The 26,866-nt window shown below is 40.2% G+C and overlaps 1 protein-coding gene and 1 non-coding gene across 5 annotated transcripts; both read left to right on the top strand.

Annotated features, from left to right (window-relative positions):
• Positions 1 to 2,790: 2,790 nt before the first annotated feature.
• On the top strand, positions 2,791 to 25,546 carry DDX21 (DExD-box helicase 21). Of its 4 annotated transcripts, none has more exons than XM_036438290.2 (16): positions 2,791 to 2,965; positions 4,832 to 5,020; positions 5,069 to 5,413; positions 6,648 to 6,723; positions 7,586 to 7,764; positions 9,706 to 9,823; positions 10,477 to 10,662; positions 11,932 to 12,077; positions 12,747 to 12,896; positions 14,465 to 14,626; positions 16,432 to 16,551; positions 17,503 to 17,576; positions 18,231 to 18,390; positions 19,392 to 19,526; positions 21,925 to 21,969; positions 23,037 to 25,546. In XM_036438290.2, exons 1-16 carry the CDS (start codon positions 2,882 to 2,884, stop codon positions 23,334 to 23,336), a joined length of 2,469 nt encoding a protein of 822 aa, XP_036294183.1. In that variant the 5' UTR covers positions 2,791 to 2,881; the 3' UTR covers positions 23,337 to 25,546. The 4 variants fall into 4 exon arrangements, with proteins under 4 accessions (XP_036294183.1, XP_045437758.1, XP_036294182.1 ...); XM_045581802.1 differs by having other exon boundaries at positions 4,832 to 5,413; positions 23,037 to 23,212; positions 23,243 to 25,546; XM_036438289.2 differs by having other exon boundaries at positions 4,832 to 5,413; positions 23,037 to 23,220; positions 23,251 to 25,546.
• Positions 13,859 to 13,936, top strand: LOC118719658. The gene has a single exon (XR_004988219.1). It is a non-coding gene; the product is annotated as a small nucleolar RNA SNORD83 (small nucleolar RNA).
• Positions 25,547 to 26,866: the final 1,320 nt, after the last annotated feature.

The following is a 26,866-nucleotide window of genomic DNA, read 5'->3' as shown; positions in this document are numbered from 1 at the left end:
AAACTCATATCCTCTACTTATTAAACTTTATGCTGATAAGTAGATTCTATATAATAATTTGGTCACCTTCGAGCCAAAAAAGCCTTTTGCATTTTTTCTCATAATTTTGGTCTTGTGCAGATATGTTACAAAGGATTTTACTTTATAAGCTTTGACAATTCATTTAGCAGTGTTCTGGGCTCTCTCTCATTGAACATCTGTTGGTAATAAAAATGTTATATACTATTTATAGCAGTATCATACGTAGTAGTATCCCTTAGTTTTGTGGTTTATCAATCAGACTGTGGTTTATCAGCTTGAGGCAGGGAATGGTCCTTCACATATGCACTCTAACGTTCGTGTACCATGCTGACATCCTAGATGTTAAGCATTTTGTTATTCAGTTGGTTGACTGCATTCATGTTTGCTCCCCCTTTTCTCACACCTAATGCCAGGATGATTGGTTGAATTGCTTTTCTGTCTGGGCATATAGCTAAAATTTATTTCAAGCGTTCCTTCCCCTCACCCGACAATGCCATTTCAATGGTCAACAGCTGGTGATAGGCTACTGTGTGTCAGGCACTATCTGAAGGCTCCTGGCTGAAGGATATCACAGAATATAAATTTCATAAATTTATTTGTTAAAAAAACTGAGACTCTGAAACATGAAATAATAGTTTATGTGAAACATGAAAATTTCCCGTTAAGATGTCATTTAAAAAGTACAGTTAAAATAACCTTATGACATACAGAAATAAAATTTCCAGCATTTCCCTGTCACAAAATGATTACATTTTGAATTTTCTAGCCACCTTCATACACCTATGAGTTTTAATAGCTTTCATTTATTGTGCTGTATGTGCCAAACACTTTTCATTCATTATCTTACTTAATTTTCTCCACCTATGAGGTAGGTTTTGTTATTTCATGTGTGAGAAAATCAGGTAGTGTCCAAAATCATTGAGCAAATATAGTGCAGGTTTTCAAAGCCATGCATGATTTGAAACCATTTTTTAAAAATGTTTTTGTTGATTCGAGAGAGGAAGGGAGAGGGGGAGAGAGAAACATCAATGAGAATCATTGATTAGCTGCCTCCAGTACCACCAGCCCCCTACTGGCTGGGATCAAGCCCCCAACGCAGGCATGTGCCCTGACGGGGAATTGAACCTGGGTCCCTTCAGTCTGCAGGCAGACACTATCCATTGAGCCAAACTAGCCAGGGTTTCAATCCATTTAAAAAAATGATTTTATGATGACTTAGCTCCCAATTCTTTGGATCACTAGTTCTTTAGCGAAAGTTTAGGAAGTTTGTTGACCAGACCCTAGTTCTAAACCAGGTTTGTAAGTCTGGGCGTTTAATTTTAGTTAACAAAATGATCGAGAATATACATTTTGCCCTCGTCAGTGTGACTCAGAGCATCATCAGGTACACCAAAAGGTGGCAGGTTCCATTCCTGGTCAGGGCACATACCCAGGTTGTGGCTATCCCGGTTGGGCAATATGGGAGGCAAACGATTAATGTTTCTATCAAAATCAATTAAAAGAATAGATGTCTTGCTAAGCTGTTCATGAAAAGATTTTGCAAACTTGAGCAATCTATTGCAGTGAAGAGCCCTGGCCAGTTGGCTCAGTGGATAGAGGGTCAGCCTGTGAACTGAAAGGTCCCAGGTTAGATTCAGATCAGGGGCACCTGCTCAGGTTGCAGTAGGCAGCCGATCAATGATTCTCATCATTGATGTTTCTCTCTTTCCTTCTCCCTTCCTCTCTGAAATCAATAAAAATGCTTTAAAAGCCCTAGTTGGTTTGGCTCAGTGGATAGAGCATGGGCCTGCAGACTGAAGGGTCCCAGGTTCAATTTCAATCAAAGGCACAAGCCTGGGTTGTGGGCTCAATTCCCAATGTGGAGCATGCTGGAGGCAACCAATCAGTGATTCTCATTGTTTCTGTGTTTTTATTTTTATTTTATTTTTTAAATCAATCTTTATTGTTCATATTATTACAAAGGTTCTTCATTTCTTCCCTCCTCCACCAGGTTCCCACCCCACCCTCCGCCCCCTCCCCACCCCCCATTCTGTTTTTGTGTTTTTAAAAAATATATTTTTTATTGATTTTTTACAGAGAGGAAGAGAGAGGGATAGAGAGTTAGAAACATCGATGAGAGAGAATCATCGATGAGAGAGAATCATCGATCAGTTGCCTCTTGCACACCCCCTACTGGGAATGTGTCCGCAACCAAGGTACATGCCTTTGACCGGAATCAAACCTGGGACCTTTCAGTCCATAGACCGACGCTCTATCCACTGAGAAAAACCGGTTTTGGCCAGTGATTCTCATTGTTGATGTTCCTCTCTCCCTCTCCCTCTCTGAAATCAATAAAAATATATTTTAAAAAGTATTTTAAAGCCCTAGCTGGTTCGACTCAATGGTTAGAGCGTCCGCCTGCAGACTGATGCGTCCTAGGTTTGATTCCAGTCAAGGGCACATGACTGGGGTTGTGCAGGAGGCAGAAGATCAATGATTCTCATCGATGTTTCAAAATCTCTCTTTCCCCTATCCCTTCCCCTCTGAAATCAATAAAAATATATTTTAAAAAATATATTAAAAAAAATACAAGGCCAACCTTTGTGCTCCTTCCAGTTCTAGCCTACAGTAGGCACCTCCGAGTCCAGATGCCGCAATCAACTCAACGCGCCCAGGCACTGAGCCGCTGGCGCTCGGAACCACCACGTGGGGCCCCGCCTCCCTGCCGCACCTTCACTGCTTCCGGGAGCGTGTTCTCCTTCCGGGGGAAACGCTTCGCCACAGGAAGTGACGACAGCTGGGTGGACCCACGGGCTCGGGCTGTCTCTTCCTCTCCACGCGGTGGACGAGATCGGCCTGCCTGCACCGCTCGTGCCGAAGGATGCCGGGGAAACTCCTCTGTGACGCAGATTTGGAATCGGACGCGGCCATGGGAAAAGTGGAGATGGCGACAAAGAACGAGAAGGTGCCACCGAGCGCGGAGGGACCTGGGGCGGGGAGGGGAGGGGAACGCCGGCTGGGAGCGCGGCGCGGACCCGGCTTGTCAGGGGACCCGCGTGGGTCTCGGCCGAGGGGCGTCTGAGGGGAGCGCGTTCCGGGGGCGGTGGGCGGTGGGCGCGCTGCGGGAGTTCTGCCCCCGGGCCGGGCCGGGACCGATCGGAGCTGCGGCGAGGGCCCGGTGTCCCACGTGGTCCCGGAACCTGGGTGCACCGCACCCGGAGCCCCGCGTTGGAAGGTTAGGCCCCCACGTTTTGGCTCAAGCTCAGACCTGACCCCCGGCCAGTGCCTGCGCGGAGGGAATTGTAAGTCAAGGCAAGCGAGGGCCTGGCGCTTTAAACCGGCGAGAAGGGAGCCCACCTGCACACGTGGGCGGCGTCAGCGGGGCCGCCTTCCTAGTGAGGGAGGGCTGGTTTCCCGGTAAGCAGCCCTTAGAAACTGCAGTCCTGCAGTGCAGTGCCTCTGGATGCTTGTTGACCAGATCACCCGCTGGGATGCCAAGTCCTGTCTGTGGTGGTGCTGACTGCGCACCGTATTTCCGAGAGTGGCCGGCAGTTTCCTTGATGTTACTTTCCTAGATAGTGATTGAATTGTGACTGAGATAAGGTCAGTGGGAATAAAGATTGTCCCAGAACTTGTATTGAATATTGAATACGACTTAGATATTTTCTTGGTGTTTTTCTTTTTTTTATTTTTATTTTATTTTATGGTCAGAATTTACAACAGCAATATTCTGGCCCTGTAGGGAGCCCAGGCATGTCTTCACACTGCACTGTTGCACTGTCACTGCCTCGGTGATCGTGTTCAGTTGAGGGATGCTCAGATCGGGAGGGGCATGACCAAACTCCGTTCTATTCCAAAGGAGACCAACGGGGATGGGAAATCCACTCTGATTTGGTAGAACCAAGGTGACTTACTTTATTCAGAGCTGAAGTCGTGGCGAGGGGGAACAGGCTGTTTTCCAGGAGTCTGAAGGACGGGCATGTTGGAAGGATTTGAGAGCAGAGGCCACATCTGAAGTTTCAGGGAGGCAGACTTCAGCTCTGTACTTCAGGGATTGTCCCGGGGCTCTGGTGGAGAGGTTTTAACAGACTGTCTGATTGTGTTCAGTAATATTGAGTAATTAAGTAATATTCAGTAATAGGAAACGTTGGAGAGGGTCAGACACTTCAGGTAGGAGCCATAGTCTGATTTGGTTTTGAGGTTCCACACGTTCCAGACCCTTGTGATTTGTGCTTCACCCCCACATCCTCTTTAAGTTAGGTTCATCTCTTTTACACCTGGGGTGATAGATTGTGAGTTTTTATAGCCTTTTGGTTCATGAAGTGTCTCTGTAAATTCATTTGAATTTGTGAGGTAGGCAAGGCAGATGTTATGAATCCTTGTTTTACCTGTACATGAATTCTAAGAAAGAAGAGTCTATATTCCACCCATGGATATATATATGGCCTTATTACTTTTATCAGAATTACTTGGTCATTTGCTATAGTATATTTAGTTTAGAGCCTGTGGGAGCAACCCATGAGCCACCCCACATACTTTGTGAAAATTTGATTTTACAACTTGTTTGACCAACATGAATTGAGTAGTTAGTAAGAGGCATTCTCTTCCAAGCGAATGAATTTATTGCTCTTTTTTTTATGTCCATATAGCTAATAGTACTAAAAAGCATACTGTTTGATTTTTGCTTTACTGCAAGGTGGAAGTACATATGTTGAAAAATGCCCTCAAATTGTTTTCTTCATAATTGTGTAATCTTGGAGTAATCCTGAATTGATATATCAGATGCTTTGTGCAATGTTTGTATTTTCTTTATTGATTTTTTTTTTTTTAGAAAAGTAAAAAAGAGAAGTCAAAATCTAATAAGATTGAAGAGACAGCAGAAGAAAACGAAGTTATTTCCCCCAAAGCTAAAAAAGTTAAAAAGAAAGCAGAGCCTTCTGAGGTTGACATGAATTCTCCTAAATCCAAAAAGGCAAAAAAGAGTGAGGAGCCATCTCAGGATGAAGTTAAGCCCAAAAAGGCAAAAAAGAGCGAGGAGCCATCTCAGGATGAAGTTAAGCCCAAAAAGGCAAAAAAGAGCGAGGAGCCATCTCAGGATGAAGCTAAACCCAAAAAGGCAAAAAAGAACGAGGAGCCATCTCCAGGTGATGTGATTTCTCCTAAAATCAAAAGTGCAAAAAAACCAAAGGAGCCCATGGAAAAGAAAGTTTCCTCTAAAACCAAAAAAGTAAAGAATGAGGAGCCTTCTGAAGAAGAAGTGGATGCTCCTAAGCCCAAGAAGATGAAGAAAAAGGAAATGAATGGAGAAATTGGGGAGAAAAGCCCCAAACTACAGAATGGATTCTCTCATTCTGGACTTGACTCTAACTCCAGTGAAGCTGCCAGTGAAGAAAGTAACAGTGAGTTGGAGCAGGTAAGGTTCAGATATGTATCATTTCAGATAAATTAGTAGGTAATCACTACCTACTTAATAATGGGAGGAAATTTGATTTGTTAGCACTTCATGAGGTCCATTGAGCCCGCATTCAGAATGCCTCCTTGCAGATAAGCAGATCTGTTGAAATTTGGGGGGAAAATCTCTCCAGATACCCTCAGCTTATTTGCAAATCAGAAATCAACAGGAGGGATGTAATCATGCAAATAGGCCCTTGATTCTTTAGGGGTTTCACCAAATCCCTAAGGATTATAAGTCTCTTTAGGCTATTAACTAATTTGAGTTGAACAGGATGATTAAATAAATCTGCTTGGAAACTAATTCTGATAGCTTTCAGAATCTCAGGAAAGAAAAATTATAATTTAATAAACAATTTTGTTTTTGTAGGTCATGATCAACATTTAAGGATTTTTTTGATTATTAAAAAATAATACATGACCTAGAGCAGTGGTCGGCAAACTCATTAGTCAGTAGAGCCAAATATCAACAGTACAATGATTGAAATTTCTTCTGAGTGCCAAATTTTTTAAACTTCTTTTAACGCCACTTCTTCAAAGTAGACTCGCCCAGGCCGTGGTATTTTGTGTAAGAGCCACACTCAAGGGGCCAAAGGGTTGCATGTGGCTTGCAAGCTTCAGTTTGCCAACCACGGACCTAGAGAATTTAGGAAATATAGAAATTTACTTTTAAAAGTTTCCTTAGAATTTCTGCATTCAGTAATTCAGTAATATTAAGCACTTTTCGGGTACAGAAATAACCTGTTTATTTTAGTATTTCCTTGCTGTACTTTATATATGGAATTATTTTTAATCAGATTAGGATTTACTATATGCAGTATTGTATCCAGACTTTTCCACTTTTTTATTTTTTATTTTTTTAAATATATTTTATTAATTTTTTTCACAGAGAGGAAGAGAGAGGGATAGAGAGTCAGAAACATTTGATGAAAGAGAATCATCAATCAGCTGCCTCTTGCACACTCCCTCCCACCTGGGGATGTGCCAGCTATAAATTTGCTACAGAATTTTCTTCCAGGGTTTTATAGATTATTTTATCTTTAGACCTTCATTTACCTATAAGGTTTTGTGTCTTTTGAGTTGATTGAGAAAGGTATGTTAGAATAGGTTATTTGGTTTCTTTCTCAGAAGGCTTCTCTGTATTAACCTGTAGGAGTAAAGTTACTAATTTTTTTCTGTGGCCTTTTACTTGATAGGAAATATCTGTGGAACAAAAAGAAGGCGCTTTCTCTAATTTCCCCATATCTGAAGAAACTATTAAACTTCTCAAAGGTAATATTCTTAGAATATTGTATACATTAGAACATATTACTTGGAAGTACTCCACTGTATTTTTTTAAAAAAATGTATTTTATTGATTTTTTACAGAGAGGAAGAGAGAGGGATAGAGAGTTAGAAACATCGATGAGAGAGAATCATCGATCAGCTGCCTCTTGCACACCCCCTACTGGGGATGTGCCCCCAATTAAGGTATACGCCTTTGACCGGAATCGAAATTGGGACCTTTAAGTCCGCAGGTCGATGCTCTATCCACTGAACCAAACCAGTTTCGGCACTCCATTGTATTTGTTGAGAGGAACTAGAAAATGTTTTTATATGCAGCCATATAATGAAATAGATCTATATAGTGATGGCCTTTGTTGACTTTTAAACAGGTGCTTAAAATTTATTCAGATAGTGCTGCTGCAATTAAATAGTTGATACCATGTTAATATATATATATTTTTATCCTCTTCCATTTTTTGAAGTTTCTATAGGTTACTATACCAGCCTGGCTTAGGATTCATCTTAGCGCAGTGTGCCTGTGAATGAGCCAGATGGCACAGATACCCAGCTAGGTGTTTTCTGAACCAGGTGCTGCAGTCTGCACTTGGACTGCAAAGCTTCTGATTCTCACCTATACTGACCTGTGGATGACATTTCATGACAAGCAACTTAAACTCTTAAAATAATAATTAATTACTGTAATTCGGTGCTTTAAAGTATGTTGATATTTTTCAGTCAGATAGTTTCTTCACCACCAGCATATAACTGAACCTGATTTTGTAGATGTTGAGAAGGTAGAATTCCTCCTCCTGTATGGCTGATACTTTAAGAACTGCACTGTCAGATAACATGGTTAATTTGTTTACAGCCCGTGGGGTGACCTTCCTGTTTCCTATACAAGCGAAAACATTTCACCATGTGTATAGTGGAAAAGATCTAATTGCACAGGCGCGGACAGGAACTGGGAAGACTTTCTCCTTTGCCATCCCTTTGATTGAGAAGCTTCTGGGGGGGCTGCATGAACGGAAGAGAGGCCGCGCCCCTCAGGTAACTCAGACCAGACCTCAGGGGCTCCAAATGCACACAGCAAACATCTTTTGGGCATTTACAACCTGCTGTTTTGTATTGGGTTCTTCTTAAAGCCTTTTTTGGGTATTGACTGTATCTGTCTGCAGGTAAACCTGGATAATTCTTTTAAAGTGTTGGACACAGCCCTGGCTAGGCAGCTCAGTTGATTAGAGCATCATCCCAATACGCCAAGGTTGCAGGTCAGATCTCTGGCCAGGTCACATACAAGCAGCAACCAATGAAGGCATATATAAGTGAAATAATCCCCAATCCCCCCCCCCCCCCCTTTCTCCCTTCCTGTCTCTTTCTAAAATCAATTAAAAAATCTTTTTATAGTGTTGGCCACAAATCCTATATATTTAATTATTGTAAACCATCCCATGGTTGTGACCACCTGTATTATTTATTAATGTTCACAATGTATCTTTCAAACTATTAGATTGTCCCTAGGGCTTATGGATTTGGTCAAGTGTCTATCATTTTTACTTGAAGTGGAGAAAGCATTTTTATATTTATTTATTTTTAAAGACATGAGCATTTTTATTTATTGATTGATTTTAGGGAGAGCTATATATATATAGACAGAAACATCAATTTGTTGTTCCACTTATTTATGCAATCATTGTTTGATTCTTCTATGTGCCCTGGCTGGGATTGAACCCACAACCTTGGCATATCAGGATGATGGTCTAAGCAACTGACCTACCTGGTCAGGGCGAGAAACCGCTTTTAGTGGCGATGCATGAATGGAAGGAGAGACATGAGAGGTGAAGAGGCCAACCTCCTTACTTCACTAAAATGCCTGTGCTATCACATTGGCTAGCGGTTCTTGCACCTGAATTTCTGGCCGCACCTCACTTGTTTTCTGGCCTTTTGTGACCATGCTCCCACCTCATTAATTTATTTGTTTATTACTGTTAGCAAGTACAGCAGTAAATGAATTATTCTGGCACCTAGAATACCATCTGGCACGTAGTGGGTATTCAGTAAATATCTATCTGTTGGATGAATATATTAGTTTGTTGTTCTTAAGTCATATTTGTGTCAGGTTGTTACCTTACTGGGGGATCTGTAGTGGTTTTGTGCTGTGGGTCCTGCTGGATCCAAGTCAGACTGCTCCAGGGTTCAAAGCCCCTCATGTTGGTTCTGCCTTAGGTTCAGGCCACAGGTTTTGGAGCCTGACTCTTTTATTTATTTTTTTGTTAATCCTTGCCCGAGGATATTTTTATTGATTTTTAGGGAGAGTGGAAGATAGAGGGGAAAGACAAGAGAGAAATATTGATGTGAGAAAAGCACATCGGTTGGTTGCCTTCTGCATGAGCCCTGACAAGGGCCTACGCTGGGGAGGACCCTGCAACCACAGTACATGTCCTTGACCCTTTGGTCCGCAGGCTGATGCTCTGTCCACTGAACTAAACCAGCTATGGCTGGAGCCTGGTTCTTAATTTAAATCCAGGCTTGGCCTCCTCTTAGCCTTTGGTTTTAGAAGATTCTTGTGTTATCACTGTAGGTATTGCAATACAATTATATAATTGTAGGTATTATAGGTCAATACCTTGTGAGAATTAAATGAAAATATTGCATATTAAGCATTTAGTCGAGCCTGAGGCACAGTAAAAGCACAAATATTAGCTAATGTTATTAGCAGCGTTACTCCTTGCTCAAGTTGTTCCTTTCCTGGCATGCTGTTCTTTAAGTACCAGCAGCTCCAGGATCATTGCCCAGTGGCTTAGCCTGCTCCGTGCAGCCCTCCTGGAGCACCACACCTTTGGTAACCATTTTTCTTCTGATTGGGGAGATCACAGTTGCTTCTTCTGAGTAGATTTGTCAGAATCTATATTATCCTTCCACACACACAGCACCTTACAAAGCACAAATGTTTTGAAAATACTTGTTACGAATTGAGTTTTTTCTTTTTAGGTACTGGTTCTTACACCCACAAGGGAATTGGCAAATCAAGTAAGCAGAGACTTCAGCGACATCACAAAAAAGTTGTCAGTGGCTTGTTTTTATGGTGGAACTCCCTATGGAGGTCAAAGTAAGTAAATTCAAAAGTGAGGAAAGGAAAATGCCATTCATTGTTGGATGTCCCGGTTAAATCCAACCTGGTCCAGTCATCTGGTGGTTTCCTTTGTGGTTATTGTTTAAAGTTGGTTAATAACATGGTCCTGCCTGGTGATGTGTCAAATACTGTGTGTCCTCCTCAGAACTTTTGTGTTATTGTCTATGATTATCTAAAGGCTGTAAAGGTATCTTACTGAACCCAAGGACAGAGTCCAGTTGGGCCCTTGGAACTAGAAACTCTAAATTGAAGATTATTCCTCCCCACCCCTCTTTCTTATAATAGGTTTTATTGATTTTATTTTTGAGAGAGAGAGGGATAGAGAGATAGAAATATGGATGAGAGAGAAACATCATTGATCGGCTGCCTCCTACACAGCCCCCACAGAGGATGGAGCCCGCAACCTGGGCATGTACCCTGACTGGGAATCGATTCCACCACCCTTTAGTCTAAGGGCGAATGTTCCAGCCACTGAGCAAACCAGCCAGGGCATGTCTTGGTATCTTTATCTTTAGTCCTTTGCACTTGTAGTTGGTAACATTTTTAGAGTAAAAATATTTGTGATTGGTACCGCAGCCTAATAAAAGGACTTAAAAACCAAACATACCTTATCTTTATGTTCTCTATAGTTGAACGTATGCGGAATGGGATTGACATCCTGGTTGGGACGCCAGGTCGAATCAAAGACCACCTACAGAATGGCAAGCTAGAGCTCAGCAAGCTTAAGCATGTTGTCCTGGATGAAGTGGACCAGATGCTGGACATGGGGTTTGCTGATCAAGTAGAAGAGATTTTAAGTGTGGCATACAAGAAAGGTAAACCCCAAGTTCAAGGAATTGATAAAAGGGATAAAGAATGTGGTGATTAAGTAGTTTTCTAAGAGTTAAATGAGGCTTTAGGAAATTGAGAGATGACTGATTTTATTCAGGAAAACTTGAATTAAAAACAATTCATGATTTACCAGAAATGGGACACATTTGAGTAAATAAAGAGGAGGATTTCATATCTACCAGTTTGATGTACTTAAACTTTTGGTACATTTCTTCCTGACTTTGTGCTATTGTATATAAGTATGTGTGTGTGCATTACAGTAACCTTACTGTGCATATACAGATTTGGCATAATAGTTCATGAAGTGGTTGTGCTGTGATTTAATTCCATTTGTGTGTTTTAATTTTTAGATAATGTAAATTTTTCTGCTTACAAACATTTTTTTGTGTGCGGTTAGCTTCTTTTTACACCACAGTGTTTGGAATTAGTTTTTTAGGATAGATTTCCAGAAGTGAAATTATGGAGTTGAATGGTATGAATGTTCATGCTCCTCAATAGTCATCATCAAGTTGCTCTCAAAAAGAACTTTATGAGCTTATACTGCCATTTGAAATATATGGAAGTGCACTGAATTGGTATCTTGTGTTTTTAAAAAAAAATCTTTATTGTTGAAAGTATTACATATGTCTCCTTTCCTCTTCCTCTCCTCCTTCCATTGGCATTTTCTAGTCTGCCCCCACATTCCACCCCGGGGTGTTTTTCACTTGGTAGGATTTGTTATAATGGACAGGTTTTCCTTGTGGTTCATAAAGGCCAATGGACAGAAAGCAAATAAGTTTCAAGTGCTTTTGCTATTTTAAGGATTCTTAAAAAAAAAAAAAAAAAAAAATATATATATATATATATATATATATATATATATATATATATATTTATTATTGATTTCAGAGAGAAAGGGAAAGGGAGTGATAGAAACATAAATGATGAATCATTGATTGGCTCTTTTGCACACCCCCTACTGGGGATGAGCACGCAACCTGGGCATGTGCCCTTGACTGGAATTGAACCTGGGACCTTTCACTTCATAGGCTGACGCTCTTTCCACTGAGCCAAACCAGCTAGGGCTATTTCAGAGATTCTTTACATAAAATTATTTAGGTAGTATTTGCCTGTTGGTAACCTGTATCTCATTTTTGTGTCTTAATGCCTGGCATGGCCTAGTGGTTGCTGTATGGAGCCTAGAAGAATTGGGTTAGGTGGAATACTATGTAGGCTTGTTTGGGTTATTCATACTAACTTTTTTGCCCTCAAAGATTCAGAAGACAATCCCCAGACACTGCTTTTTTCTGCAACTTGCCCTCATTGGGTATATAATGTGGCTAAGAAATACATGAAGCCTACATATGAACAGGTGGACCTGATTGGTAAAAGGACTCAGAAAACAGCAATAACTGTGGAGGTAAATGATTCATTTAGTTGCTGGAATTAGTAATAAATTGTGTATCATTTTTTCCTGTCTGATTTGATAGTTTTAAGACTAGCAAACATTAACTTTTTTTTTAGATAAACACAAATCCATGTGAAAAGCCAAGTTAAAGACTTATATATGGAATCTGTGTTTTCTAAATTCATCTTCTGGTAGCTTGATTTCATAAATTTTTGGAACCTAAATCTGAATTATCTAAACAGAAATTACCTCTAGACTTTAAACAGTAGAGGGCAGAGGAGAAGTCTAGTGCTTTGTGTTGAAGCTGTTTTCATCTTAGGATCAGGCACCTACCTGAATTCATTTCGCCCAAGGAGTAGACATGTAACTGACTACTGATTGCATTTTTAAGTGGATGAAAGGATAAAACATAGAAATGTTTCTCTTGTTATTTGATTTCCTGTAGGAATCTAAATGGTATTTCTTTTTCTGCATTTTCATGGTTACGTCAGAAAGTAAATAAGTCAGATGCTCTTTGGAAAAATGGCAGGAACTCTCTGCTTTCATGGTTTAGTTTTTTCTCTAAACGGTGGTAGTCTGCTCCAGGTGGGCTTAATTCTGCTTCCAGGACCTTAGTGGTGAGCAGCTGATTTCAGATTCCAGGTATCTTTATGAAATTGATCTTTTCCTCTCTCCTTTAAGCATCTGGCTATAAAGTGCCACTGGACTCAAAGAGCAGCAGTGATTGGGGATGTGATCCGAGTGTACAGTGGTTTTCGTGGGCGCACAATCATCTTCTGTGAAACCAAGAAAGAAGCCCAGGAGTTGTCTCAGAATTCGTCCATGAAGCAGGTTGGTCCTTCCTCTTCCTTTCATTTAGGGTAGAAGCATCTTTTATTTTTTTATATTTTTACTAAAGGCCCGATGCACGAAATTCGTGCAAGGGGCTCGGCTCTCACAGCCTCTTCCAGCCTCGGCCAGCCCTCGCAGCCCTGGCTTTGTCCGGATGGTCAGCTGTTTGGTCTAATTAGCACATGAGCTCTTTATTATATAGGATTGATTTCAGAGAGGAAGGGAAAGGGAGAGATAGAAATATCAGTGATGAGAAGGGAAACTGGGAACCGGAAGTGAAGGCAGATTACCTCCTTTGTTGCTGTTGCTGCCACCATACGTGTTCGCCTTGCTCAGGTAAGATTTGGCCTTCAGTACCATCCATTTCCATCTGCGTTTCCCTGCAGCCATCCTGCCATATGGAGTCCTGATATCCCTTCCACAGGCGATGGCCTAGTCGCTGGGGCCTCATTGGGTCGTTATTTTCATCACTTGCATCCCTTTCGAGAGGGAAGAGCTCCTGAGGGGAGGTAGGGAAGCTAAAAAGGCTCAATCCAAGATGGTGGCCTCACGCCATTGTGTCCTCTTAGCTCTCCGCTCCTTTGGCGGCCGCGTTTACTAAAGGCCCTAGCGACAAGGAGAGGCGGCGCTGGGCGGGGCTCTCCTGCCCTCCCCTCCCCTCGTTTCTAGGTCCTCTAGGCCGGCTTGGGACTCGGAGGAGCCCTCTTCTGGGCCTAGTTGGACTTCATATCTCGACTGGCCCACATTTATTGGGAGCACTTTGCAAGTGCTTTGGGAAGATGTGTGTTTTCGGAGTGGCTCACATGCAGGCCGAGGCCGCCCTCTGCCTCTGATGATTGTGTGCTGGAGACGTGGATATGCTTTTGGCAGAGCCACCCCTGCCATTGGCTAATTCCACGTAGTTCTAAGCCGAAGGTGGGGTTGCTGAGTGGGAGGCTGGCGGGCTGTGGGGGTGAGCCGCAGCCACATGATGTTCTCATGTTGAGAGGTGAGCGCTCTGCGCAGTGATGACCTTCATCTATCACCCTGGACTGATGGCTGCTAAAAAGAAGAAATATCAGTGATGAGAGAGAATCATTGATTGGCTGCCTCCTGCACAACCTATACTGGGGATTGAGGTCACAACCTGGGCATATGCCCTGACCAGGAATCTAACCGTGACCTCCTAGTTCACAGGTCAGTGTTCAACCACTGAGCTACACCGACTAGGCAGACAAATCATCTTTTAGTTAATAGAGTGTACATGTTAGAGCTCACTAATCTGTCAGCCTCATCTCAGAGATTAGGAAAAAGTGGTTTACTCCCAAGGTTACACCAGCTAAGAGATGGATCACTCTTACCTGGTGTTCTGTATCTTGTAAGTATAGGAGGGTGCATTTGATTTAATGACCAAAGATTGGAAATAGTTTTGAATCTTGTCCTTGTAAGGCACATGTTTTCTTTCCACTTTGTATTATTTTCAGTAGAAGCAGCACCAAAATATGAATCTCTTTGACAGGCTCATTGGTGATATAAAATTACCTGTATTGTTGGATCTGGGTCCTCATGCTAGCTTATTTCTTTGGCAGGACGCCCAGTCCTTACATGGAGACATCCCACAGAAGCAAAGGGAAATCACCCTGAAAGGTTTTAGAAATGGTGATTTTGGAGTTATGGTTGCAACCAACGTTGCTGCACGTGGATTAGACATCCCTGAGGTTGACCTGGTCATACAAAGTTCTCCACCAAAGGTAAGTGTTTATATTTTTATTTTGTTGTTTCTTTTGGGTACTAAAAATGGAAGTTGTATCGTTTACTTTCACTTGATTAATAATAGCCGTGTCTTGAGTGCTAGGGGTGATTTTAATTTATTATGAGGCTCTCCCCTCAGAACTGACAGTTGAGTGCAAGTGTGATCACTGGCCAGAGGTAGGAAACACAATTTCTGGTTAGAGGGTCAGTCCTGGAAGGCTCCCTGGAGGTAGTGCAGTTGTGAACTGGACTTTTGAACATAGGTAGGACTTGGATGGGGCGGGGGTTGGATAGATAAATTCATGAGCTAGAATATAGAGAAGGGGAAAGAAGCTTGCAGCTTTCATGGTTAAAATGCTGGGTTTTGGGGGAGATTAGAACCTCTTAGGGAGGGCCCTGAAGCATAATTTACATGGTGTGGACAGTACTTGACATTAATAAAAGACGGTCTGAAGGAGCCTGTTACTATCATATCACTTCACCTCCCCTCAAACTGGCAAATCAGGATTAAAGGATGGAAAAAATACCTGATTACTGTGATCACAAGTCATCAATTCTTATTGTGTGGCATATATATTGTTTAAATGAGCTTGCAGACCTGTGCTGTCCAATATGATAGCCACAGCCAGTGAGTTGTTGAATACACTTGAATGCACCTACTCTGACGTGTGCTATAAATGTAAAATACAGGATGGAATGTTTTTTATTTTAAACTCTTTATTATATGCACTGGATTTTGAAGACAGGAGAAAAGAATTGCAAAATATCTCTCATTTTGATAACTTGTTTTAAATAGGTAACATATTGAAGTGATAAAACTTTTGGGTATATTGAGTTAAAATAATATTAAAATTAAATTTAACCTTTTAATTTTACTTTTTAGTGTGGTTACTAGAAAATTACAGATTGAAATTACATAGGGCTCTGTTTGACAGCACTATTTAGTTGGTGCTTTGTGCAGACTTGTCCCTGGGACAAGGATCATTGTTGTAGAGGTTTTGCAAAATTGTCACAGTACTTTAATATTTTAAAAACTGATTTTGGATCGAGAGGAGAGAGAAACATTGGATTGGCTGTTCTACCTATTCATGGTTGTTTCATTTGACACACATTTTTAATTGATTTTTAGAGAGAGAAACATTGATCAGCTGCCTCCTGCATGCTTTCTACGGGGGATCAGCCTATAACCCGGGCATGTGCCCCAATGGAATTGAACCAGCAACCTCTTGATTCGTGGTTTGGAGCTCAGTAACGGCCACACAGGCCGGGTGGCTTTTGGTTGCTTTTTATATGTTCCCTGACTGGGAATTGCACCCACAATCTTGGCATGTTGGGGTTCTGCTTAGTCAACGAGCTGCCTGGCCAGGGCTTTAAATTATTTTTTTAAAAATTGGCTTTATTGGGATGACATTGGTTAGTAAAATTTCATAGGTTTCAGGGGTACAATTCTAAAATACATCATCTGTCTATTGTTCATCTCCCAAGTCAGGCTTCCTTCCATCACCAATTATCTCCTCTTTCCCTCTCCTACCCCTTTCCCTCTGGTACTATTGTCTATGAGGGTTTGTTTTGTTTGTTTTTCCTTAATCCCTACACCTTTTTCATCCAGTCCCCCTCCACCCTTCCCTGTGATAGCTGTCAGTCTGTTCTCTGTATTTAATTTTGATAATACTTGAATACAAATTGAAATGCTAAGGAACCTCTTCCCTCTTACCCCAGCATATTTATCTCCACTCTTGCCTCTGTGTAGACTGCTCAGGTCCTTGTCTCTTTCTTGTGTCACTCATGTATTTTACTTCAATAGGATGTGGAGTCCTACATTCATCGTTCTGGGCGAACAGGGAGAGCTGGAAGGACTGGGGTGTGCATCTGCTTTTATCAGCACAAGGAAGAGTATCAGCTAGCGCAAGTGGAGCAGAAAGCGGTAAAACTACGTTCTTAGCCTTCTTCAACAAATGTTGAGTTCTAAAGTCGGCCTTTGGTTTCTTTACTCAGCTTTTATTTTAACTTGAAATCAGTTGTATTTCCAGTGTGTGGGCATGACTCAAAAGTTTGTTAGATACATATTTTACACATTGTCCTACAATATAAGGCCCATTTTGAAATAACTGCATTTGAAAGCAGTGGTTTTGTTTTCATATTTAACAAATTATAATGGGTGTTTTATGTCAGAAAGGCAGTTTTCAGACAATGAGAGCACATCAGAAATATTTAAGGATAGATTAGTGCTTCTGTACAGAAATTGGTACTTCCTTCTCCAGGGTGGACTGCTCTTAATTTCTCACAAAGAAAATAGGGGTGGTGGGGCAGGGGAGACTGACAGTGCCGAAAGTAGGCAAACGCTGACAGTGATAAGCATGTACCCCTGATAGAGTGATGAGGAACTTCCACCTCTGGTCTTCTTTCCCCAAAAACTTTGACCCCCCTCTAAGCATTTGAAAAATATCAGATAGCCAAATTGAGGGACAGTTTGCAAAATACTCCTTAAAACTGTCCAAGTCATGAACAACAAGTAAACAAACTGCCATGGGTCAGAGGAGACTAAGAAGACATGACGATTCGATGTGATGTAGTTTCCTGGATTGGATATTGGAACAGGGAAAGAATATTAACAGAAAAACTAGTGGAATTCTAGTGAACTCTGGAGTTAATAGTAAAGCAGCAGTTGAGTTTCTTAGTTGAGATAAATGTGCCACAGTAATAACAAAAGAAAACTTGGTGCATGATATATAGGAACTCTTTGTAAATCTAAAACCATTCTCGAAAAGTTTTTCTTATAAATGTGCAATAATATGTTTGGTAAATATAAAAGATTAGAGGATTACTAATCTTAGAGGCCATGTTGTGTATTAAACTATAGTTCATTTTCTTGTAGGGAATTAAATTTAAACGAATAGGTGTTCCTTCTGCAACAGAGATCATAAAAGCTTCCAGCAAAGATGCCATCAGGTATGTTCCCTGCCACTGCTTTATAATTGGGAGTTTGGGTGGGATTTGAAAGTGTTCCATTGAAACTTTCCAACTGTTTCATTTCACCAAAATTGGTGTTGTTTCTTCTGAGTCCTGCTCTCATTTAATGACACAGATCAGTACAGCAATTCTCAGACATTTTGGTCTCATGACCCCTTTACATTTATTTATTTTTAATATATTTTATTGATTTTTCACAGAGAGGAAGAGAGAGGGATAAAGAGTTAGAAACATCAGTGAGAGAGAATCATCGATCAGCTGCCTTCTGCATACCATCTACTGGGGATGTGCCCGCATCCAAGGTACATGCCCTTGACCGGAATCAAACCCAAGACCCTGCAGTTCACAGGCCGACGCTCTATCCACTGAGCCAAACTGGTTTCGGCGACCCCTTAACATTCTTAATAAATGTTGGGGATACTGAAAAGCTTTTGTTTATATGGGTTAGAATATAAATAAAAGAAAGTTACTTGAGATGTTGTTGTCTTGAAAATGAAATCTTTTAGGCACAGAGTGGAGGGTGTCAATAGGGAAAGGAGACATTTGTAATACTTTTGACAATAAAGATACATTAAGAAAATGAAATCTGTCCACTTCTATCCTTCTCCTAACGAATATGTTCTCAAACGATAGGTTTTTGGATTCTGTTCCTCCCACTGCAATCAGTCACTTTAAGCAGTCAGCAGAGAAGCTGATCGAGGAGAAGGGCGCCGTGGAAGCCCTGGCGGCAGCGCTGGCCCACATTTCAGGCGCCACATCTGTAGACCAGCGCTCCTTGATCAACTCAGAGGCGGTAAGCCACCCGTCAAATAGCTGATGCTTTATAACTGGGAGTTTGAGTGGATTTGAAAGTGTTTTATTGAAATTTCCCAGTTGTTTCATTGCTTCTCGGCCTTTTGGCTAAGATCAAGTGTAAACTCTCCAATTGTTTCAACTTCTTATTTATTTTATTTTTCAATTACAGTTAACATTCAATTTATTTTGTATTAGTTTCAGATGTACAGCATAGCAATTAGACAATCAACATACTTCACAAAGTATTCCCCCTAGTAATTCAAGTACCCATCTGGCATCATACATAGTTTTTTCAACGTTGGTGACTACCCCAGTTGTTTTACCTTTTACTTGAAGGCAGTTGTATATAAACAAATCCATCGAGACATAGAAGTAGAACACTGGTTGCCAGTGTCCCTGAAAAAGGAGGAAATGGCAGTGACTGCTAACGGGCATAGGGATCCTTTTTAGGGTGATGAAATGTTCCTGGATTTTAGATAGTGTTGATGTTCGCAAACTTTGTGAACTTACTAAAAACCCCTGAGTGGCACACTTTAAAATGGTGAGTTTGTAGTTATGTGAATTATATCTCAAAATTTTAAATTCCTAAAATATAACACATATATAAATGTACATAATACATTTGTCCAGCATACCTTGAAACTTTTGAAGGTATGCTTTTTGGCTTTTTTTTTTTTTAAATTTTTTGAGGTAAATATAGGTTCACAGGTTGTTGTAAGAGATAATATAGTGAGATCCCTGTACACTATGCCCAGTTTCTCCCAGTGTTAACAGTTTGCAAAACTATAATACCACAGCGGGGTTATTGATTTTGGCACAATCCACCAATCTGTTCAGAGTTTCTCAGTTTTACTTGTACTTATTTGTATGGTTGGTGGGGAGTAGAGGGCAGTATACCCTTTTAGGGGAACTTTTCCAGAAATATTTTAGAAACAGGGCAGGCGTTTATCAGTTAGGTTTGTTTTTAAGACTTTAATTTTGTTCCCCTTTCCTCCATAGGGCTTTGTGACCATGATCTTGAAGTGCTCAATTGAAATGCCAAACATTAGTTATGCTTGGAAAGAACTTAAAGAGCAACTGGGTGAGGATATTGATTCCAAAGTGAAGGGAATGGTCTTTCTCAAAGGAAAGGAGGTAAGGAAGGCTGGGCCTCTAGTGACTTGCTTTGGTTCAGTGGCTTTATGCGGCAGTAAAGCACTGGGTCGGGTTTCTCCCTGTTCTCGGGGATGCTGCGTATTTTCACTCTAGTTTCCTCTGGGCTGTGCCATCCATGACCCTCAGTTCCACTGAGTCACGGACAACTGCCCCAACTGTGTATCTGTCCTGAACCACCTGCCGCCAGTGCTGGACTTGAAGACCCAGCTGCTTCCCTGACAGCTCCACTCAGATGGAGTTTATTAAGCGACTTAAAATAAATATTTAAAATTGAATTCTATAATTCACATTCAAAATTTAAAATCTTGCCCTCCAAAATTGGTGTTCTTTCTTCTGAGTCCTGCTCTTAGTTAATGAATGACACAGATCAGCACAGCAATTCTCAAACATTTTAGTTTCATGATCCCTTTACATTCTTAATAAATGTTGGGGACACCAAAAAGCTTTTGTTCATATGGGTTAGATCTAGTGCTATTTTCCATATTAAAAGTTAAAACTGGGACTCTAAAACAAGAATACCATGTTCAGTTAGTCATCAGAGCAACATCATCACATGTCGTGTGGGGTCTGGGAAACTACTGTACCCTTGTGAATGAATGAGGTGAAAAGGGCAGATAACATTTCAGTATTCTTAGAAAATAATTTTGACTTTGTGGAACCCTCTAAAGATCTCAGGTTTCCAGGGGTACATGGACTATACTTGGCCTGGTAAACCAAATGAGGTTTATTTTCAACTCATTTCATGTCTGACCATGTTGGTTACCTCTAACCTCATATAATGTGTGGGATAAAGTCCCAACTTTCCCCTGGAGGATAAGATCCTTTATGAGCTGGCTTCCCCCCCTACCCCCCACCTTATTAACATCATCTCTGCCTCCTCACCACCAGCCCCTCCTCTACTCCAGCAATGCTAAGAACACCTTGTTTTTTCTCATCCTACACGCATGCCGAACCCACTGTGTATAGTATTTCTTCATGCTGTCCTTTGTGACTTGGCTTAGCTCTTAGGTCTCTCTGTGAAGCTTTCCCTGGCCATACAGCAGAGTTGGGGGCATCTGTATTTGTCCTACAGAGTTCTAAGGGCTTACCTGTATTCAGGTAAATTTTATTTGCTGTGCTTGCTGGCTGAGAGTCTCGAGAACAGTATAACCTACTCAAGGACAAAGACTGTTTTCTAGTTCTCTCTATACCCAGTAAGAGCCTGTCATTGAATACTTAGCATGTAAATGAACATTCCCCAAAATGGCAAAATCCACCAGTACCTGATGCTACCTGTCTTTATAAGTGTGTAAATTGTTGAGTAAAAGGGCTGTTCCTCATAAAATGTTGGAATTACAACCAACCAGTGGGGGGGGGGGGGGGAGATGCCTGTATCAGTAGTTTGAATATAGTATAAAAAATGGGTACCAAGACACAGGACTTAATTGGAGCTAATGTCTACTTATTATTAAATATAGTGTCCTGTTTTTAATTTTTTAGAAAACTTCATAGGAGACTGAATTATAAACAACTAGATTAACCATAGGTCACTTATTTCTCTGCTTTTAGTTAGGCCCTTTTGAATAGTTGACACTCTTTCTGATGAAAGGCAGTGTATTTCAGTGGTTTTAGACCAGAGGTTTGGAGCCACACTACCAGAATTGTCAAACCTACTCTATTTACCAGCTGTGGGGCCCTAGACCAGTCAGTTATCCTATCCAGTCTTCTGTTTCCTCAGCTGTAAATGTGGCTAATAGTTACTTGAGGATGAGCACAGTGCAGTAGCCAAGAATGATCTCTACTCAGTTCTAAATAGTTTTTGAATCTTTGTGCGTGTGTGTGTATGTGTGTGTGTGTGTGTATTCCTAGCTTTTTGCTATTGTGCGTTGGGAGATAGTGTGTTGGTCTTGGTCTAAAGTTTACCTAAAACTAATACTTTTTTTTTTGACTCAATGACAAATTTATTGCTTTTCATGGCTTCATTTCTGTGGACACTTACAAGAAAAAAGTCTAGTACACCAAACTCTATGCATTTAAAAATTTTTTCATGCATTTAAAATTTCGTAAGTATATAATATTTATCCCTTCCACAATTTTCCTCTCCATTATTATCTCAGTAACAAAGAAGAAATATGAAAAGTTACAAAGAGATAATACAAATGAAAATAAAGGACACAAGCATTTGAGAACATCATTGATGCCAAAAAAAGAGGCCATTTATAAACAGCATTTGCTGGTTATACAATTTTTAAATATCTTAATGCGAAATGTGGTATTCCTTTTTTTTTTATAATATATTTTTAAATAAAACAATACCTGGTCATTTGGTATATTACTTAATGTACATGTTATAATTCAGGTCAAAGGCTGTATTAACTGCATTTGTTTTTATTTCCAGGGTGTTTGCTTTGATGTCCGTACTGAAGCAGTCACAGAAATACAGGTATTCTTTTTTTGGATTTTGAAGTTAATATACCTTAATTGTAGAATGTTTGTTATTGAAAATACAGAATAATGGAAAGGAAACAACAGCTCTAGGCCCTTCACTAAAAGATAATTAAGAATTTTAGGATTTTTTCTTTCCTAACATTTTATTTTTATACATTTTCTTGGCCAGCTTGCCTGTTTTCGTTTCTACAGAGTATATCCAGACTCCTCCCCTCCCCCTATATATGTTATACGAGGTTTACATAAACATTTAAAAAAATATATATTTTATTGACTTTTTACAGAGAAGAAGGGAGAGGAAATATAGTTAGAAACATCGATGAGAGAGAAACATCGATCAGCTGCCTCCTGCACACTCCCTACTGGGCATGTGCCCGAAACTAAGGTACATGCCCTTGATCAGAATTGAACCTGGGACCCTTGAGTCCGCAGGCCGACTCTCTATACACTGAGCCACACTGGTTAGGGCTACATAAACATGTTTAATTGCTATATCTTTCTTTATTCACTACTGCTGTGAGAAACATGTTTGTTTAAGATATATTTATATTTTACTGCCTGACAGCTTGGATACCTATAGTAATTGAATTGAATTGAATACATTATACTGTGACGGTGTTATACTAGGAGGCTACTTCTCTCTTTAAAAAATTTTTTTAAAAAAAATTTATTTCTGAGAGAGGAGAGGGAGAGAAAGATAGAAATATCAATGTTTGAATCATTGATCAGCTGCCTCCTGCATGCCCCCTACTGGGGATCAAGCCCGCAACCTGGGCATGAGCCTTGACCCGGTATCGAACCATTACCTCCTGGTTCTTAGGTTGATGCTCAACCACTGAGCCTTGCTGGCCAGGATATGAGGGCACTTTTTATCTGAAAGTTATTTTTCCACCCTCAGTGACTCTGGCCTTTGGGCCATGAAGGTTAGTATTTTTGACCAGTGACCTTTTAAATACGTAGGTTATCAGTCTAATTTTTCTCTTTGAGAAAGGGCAAAAAATGTCTTATTAAACCAAATTCAGTAAAAATAAAAGAGGAATAAACAAAAGCATCTCTCAACAGGAAAAATGGCATGATTCTCGGCGCTGGCAACTCTCTGTGGCCACAGAGCAACCGGAGCTAGAAGGACCGCGGGAAGGATTCCGGAACTTCCAGGGACAACGGGAAGGCAATCGAGGCTTCAGGGGACAGCGGGACGGAAGCAGAAACTTCAGGGGACAGCGGGACGGAAGCAGAAACTTCAGGGGACAGCGGGACGGAAGCAGAAACTTCAGAGGACAGCGATCAGGAGGCGGCAACAGAAATAACAGATTCCAAAACAAAGGCCAGAAACGGAGTTTTAATAAAGCATTCGGTCAGTAATTGAAGTAGATATTTATATGGCAAAACAGAACTATGTTTGGCAACATGGAACTGAACTTTATTTTTTCCATACAAAGTTAAAAATACATTGTGTTTCCTTCCTGACCACTTACTTGCCCTGGCCCATCTCTTCCAGAGAGATAAGCTTCATTTAAATCACTTCATCTGATGATTGCTATTTATAACTTTATTGCCACTTCTGTATCAGGTTTTCCTTTTGAAAAGGTATATGAATTCATTGCATTTTTATTCTAATGCATTTTTTATATAAGATAAAGTCAAGTGTGTATCTGCCTATACTTTTAAGTTGACCAGTCTTTATACTTAAAAGTATCTCTGAATAATGTTCTTCCCTAAGTACCTATGCAGAATGCAACATTTGAGAAGCACTTTGTTCTGTAGTTAGCATTCCTCAGCTGCCTCCTAAGGATTCCTCATGTGATTCTATAACATGTCCTCTGAGAATTAATACTGAGCGATGTTTTGAAGCAAGATTTCAAACTGAGCTTGGATGTAATAGTTTATGCCAGCCTAGGCTATAGATTTGGAGGATAGTGATACATATGATAGGAGACAGTATGTCGATTAGCATCATTTTATGCATTTTGATACATTTTTAGCTTCTCAATATAGGGTGATTTGTGCTTCATTGAATTCTTCATAGATTTTATATATCTCTCTATATAACAAAATGTTTTTAATAGAGAGCAAATGTCTCTAAGGAATTCTAAATGTATGAGATGGCTCCATAGCTTTCTTCATAAGTAAGGAGGCTGGGTAAATGGGGCTTGATGATAATTTATTATACTTCCTATTTACCAAGAAGGAGTTAAGGGAGTAAGGGGTAGAGATTTGCATTGCTGAAAAATTAAAACCAAACCAAACCACTGAAAATATTTTTCATATGCAAGAAGGAAACATCTGTTAAGAGCAAAGAGAAGAGCAAGTTAAGATAAAGTATCTTTAATTGGTAGAAACTTAATGGGTCAATGTTTCTGGTGGTTAATGTTTTATGGGCAAACTGGAATTTTTAGTTTCTCAAAAAAGCCTATTCCTATAGCCACAGTATAGGAATCTTTATTAAACTGCTACTCCATTGGGAGATTTTAGAGACAAAGTATGTGATTATTTTAAGTTGTTGCTTTGAGGGCTTTGGAGAACTTGATATAGCCTCTGGCCAGATAGTTAACTGAGTTCTCAATTATTACTTCTCTGAAAAACCTGCATGGTCTAGGAGCTTAAGATTGGCATTGTCTTCTTGCCTTAATTCCTAGAATTTCTGTACTGGGAATCTCAGGGAATAAACTCTGATGGGAGAAGTTAAACTGCATGGCCTATCTTGTTTTCATTTAATTATTTTGAATAACTAAAATCTTTCTAGGACCTGGTTTTTCTCACTTAGTAGTGTTTTTTATCTACCGGCCTTTTACTTGATCACCTTGCAATAAAGAGCTCAGTTAGCCGCTCAACCCTGATTCTCGAGGCTGTGTCCTTTTTCTGTTTGGGCTTCAGTTCCATCTTGGGATCCTGACCGGATGTTTCTCAGTTCTCAGAAATGCTCTTGGCTTTTATTTCTTGATCCACTTGTCAATGTTGCCACTTTTCCTCCTGTTCCTCACGGCTACCTGTCAAGCCATAGGAATTTAGGGGAAGGTGTTTGATGACAGAGGACTCATGTGCCTTGTGGATTATAATTAATAAGAAATAAAATATGTCACAGTTTAGATAGAAATGGGTACTTTATCAAGCAGATTAAAAGGACATGGTACTTGTCCTTTATTAAAGTCTTGATGGGAATTAGCCTAAAGAAAAATAATCAAACCTGAATCAATAAGGGGAACATTATTGGATATTTCACTTTACACAACTTAATTTTAAGGAAAGCCTGGCTATGGCTGTTTCAGTAAATGAAGCTAAAGTCTCTTCTGGATCCTAGAACTCAGACTATATTATAAATGTATACTAGTGATTCAGCTACTGCTCTGTTGAAATGGGCTTTTGCGCTAGCCTGGGGAATGTTACCACTTTTACTATTTTCTACAGAGAAAATATTTTCCAATTTATGAACTTAACAAACTTTTAAAATCCAGCCCATTTTTACATTTCTATGCAGTGGTTTCTTTACAATTGTACATAAGATGTTTTTACTATAAAGTTGCGTTAATGTATAAAATACTGCTTTATGCCATAATAAAGGTATTAGCACTGTTTATGTTTTTGGTGACTTTTTTCCTGAAATTGAAAATAGCTTGACATTTTTATTTTAAAAATAAATGGCTATCTTATGCTTAGAAAAGTATTCACCACCTCTAAGATTTTAAAAGTTTCATTCATTTTTTAAAAATATATATTTTATTGATTTTTTACAGAGAGAAAGAGAGAAGGATAGAAAGTTAGAAACATCGATGAGAGAGAAACATCTATCAGCTGCCTCTTGCACACCCCCCACTGGGGATGTTAAACTGCATGGCCTATCTTGTTTTCATTTAATTATTTTGAATAACTAAAATCTTTCTAGGACCTGGTTTTTCTCACTTAGTAGTGTTTTTTATCTACCGGCCTTTTACTTGATCACCTTGCAATAAAGAGCTCAGTTAGCTGCTCAACCCTGATTCTCGAGGCTGTGTCCTTTTTCTGTTTGGGCTTCAGTTCCATCTTGGGATCCTGACCAGATGTTTCTCAGTTCTCAGAAATGCCCACTGGGGATGTGCCTGCAACCAAGGTACATGCCCTTGACTGGAATCGAACCTGGGACCTTTCAATCCACAGGTTTGGCTCTATCCACTGAGCCAAACTGGTTTCGGCTCATTCATTTTCTTCTAGAACTCTAATTTGATCTTTACACTAAATCCCAGATTAATTATAGACTGAAAAATTGATGTGTTTTTTGTTTGTTTGTTTGTTTTGTTTTTTTTAAAATATATTTTATTGATTTTTTTTACAGAGAGGAAGGGTGAGAGATATAGAGAGCTAGAAACGTCGATGAGAGAAACATCGACCAGCCGCCTCTTGCACAACCCCTACCAGGGATGTGCCCGCAACCAACGTATATGCACCTGACTAGAATTGAACCTGGGACCTTTCAGTCCGCAGACCAACGCTCTACCACTGAGCCAAACCGGTTCTGGCGATGTTTTGTTTTTTTAAATTATAGTTTTCTTACTGATTTCAGAGAGGAAAAGAGAGGGAGAGAGATATAGAGACATTAATGATCAGAGAGAACCACTGATTGGCTGCCTCCTGCTCGCCCCGCAGTGGAAATCGAGCCCGCAACCTTGTCATGTGCCCCAACTGGGAATCAAACCATGACCTTGTTCATCGGGAAATGCCCCACCACTCAGCTATGTCGACTGGGCTCTCATTGATGTTTCTATCCCCTCCTCTCCCAAAACCAATGAGAACATATTTTCCTAAAATGTATTCAAATAGTACAGAATTTTGTATGCTCTCCACTCAGTTTCCACCAATATTAATGTTTTATGTAACCACAGTACAATGATAAAAACTAGGATATTAAGATGAAGAGTGAC

This window comes from Pipistrellus kuhlii, unplaced genomic scaffold (assembly GCF_014108245.1).
Source record: "Pipistrellus kuhlii isolate mPipKuh1 unplaced genomic scaffold, mPipKuh1.p scaffold_m20_p_15, whole genome shotgun sequence".
NCBI lineage: Eukaryota > Metazoa > Chordata > Mammalia > Chiroptera > Vespertilionidae > Pipistrellus > Pipistrellus kuhlii.
Note: the sequence above shows the minus strand (reverse complement) of the source record. Positions and strands in the feature narration are given on the sequence as shown.

Excerpts from the sequence above, each read along its gene's own strand:
- DDX21 (XM_036438287.2), top strand. The coding sequence starts at position 2,882 with ATGCCGGGGAAACTCCTCTGTGACGCAGATTTGGAATCGGACGCGGCC. Across the intron at positions 18,391-19,391 it reads CCTTGATCAACTCAGAGGCG|GGCTTTGTGACCATGATCTT; the intron begins GTAAGCCACCCG and ends TTTCCTCCATAG. Across the intron at positions 21,970-23,036 it reads AAGCAGTCACAGAAATACAG|GAAAAATGGCATGATTCTCG; the intron begins GTATTCTTTTTT and ends ATCTCTCAACAG.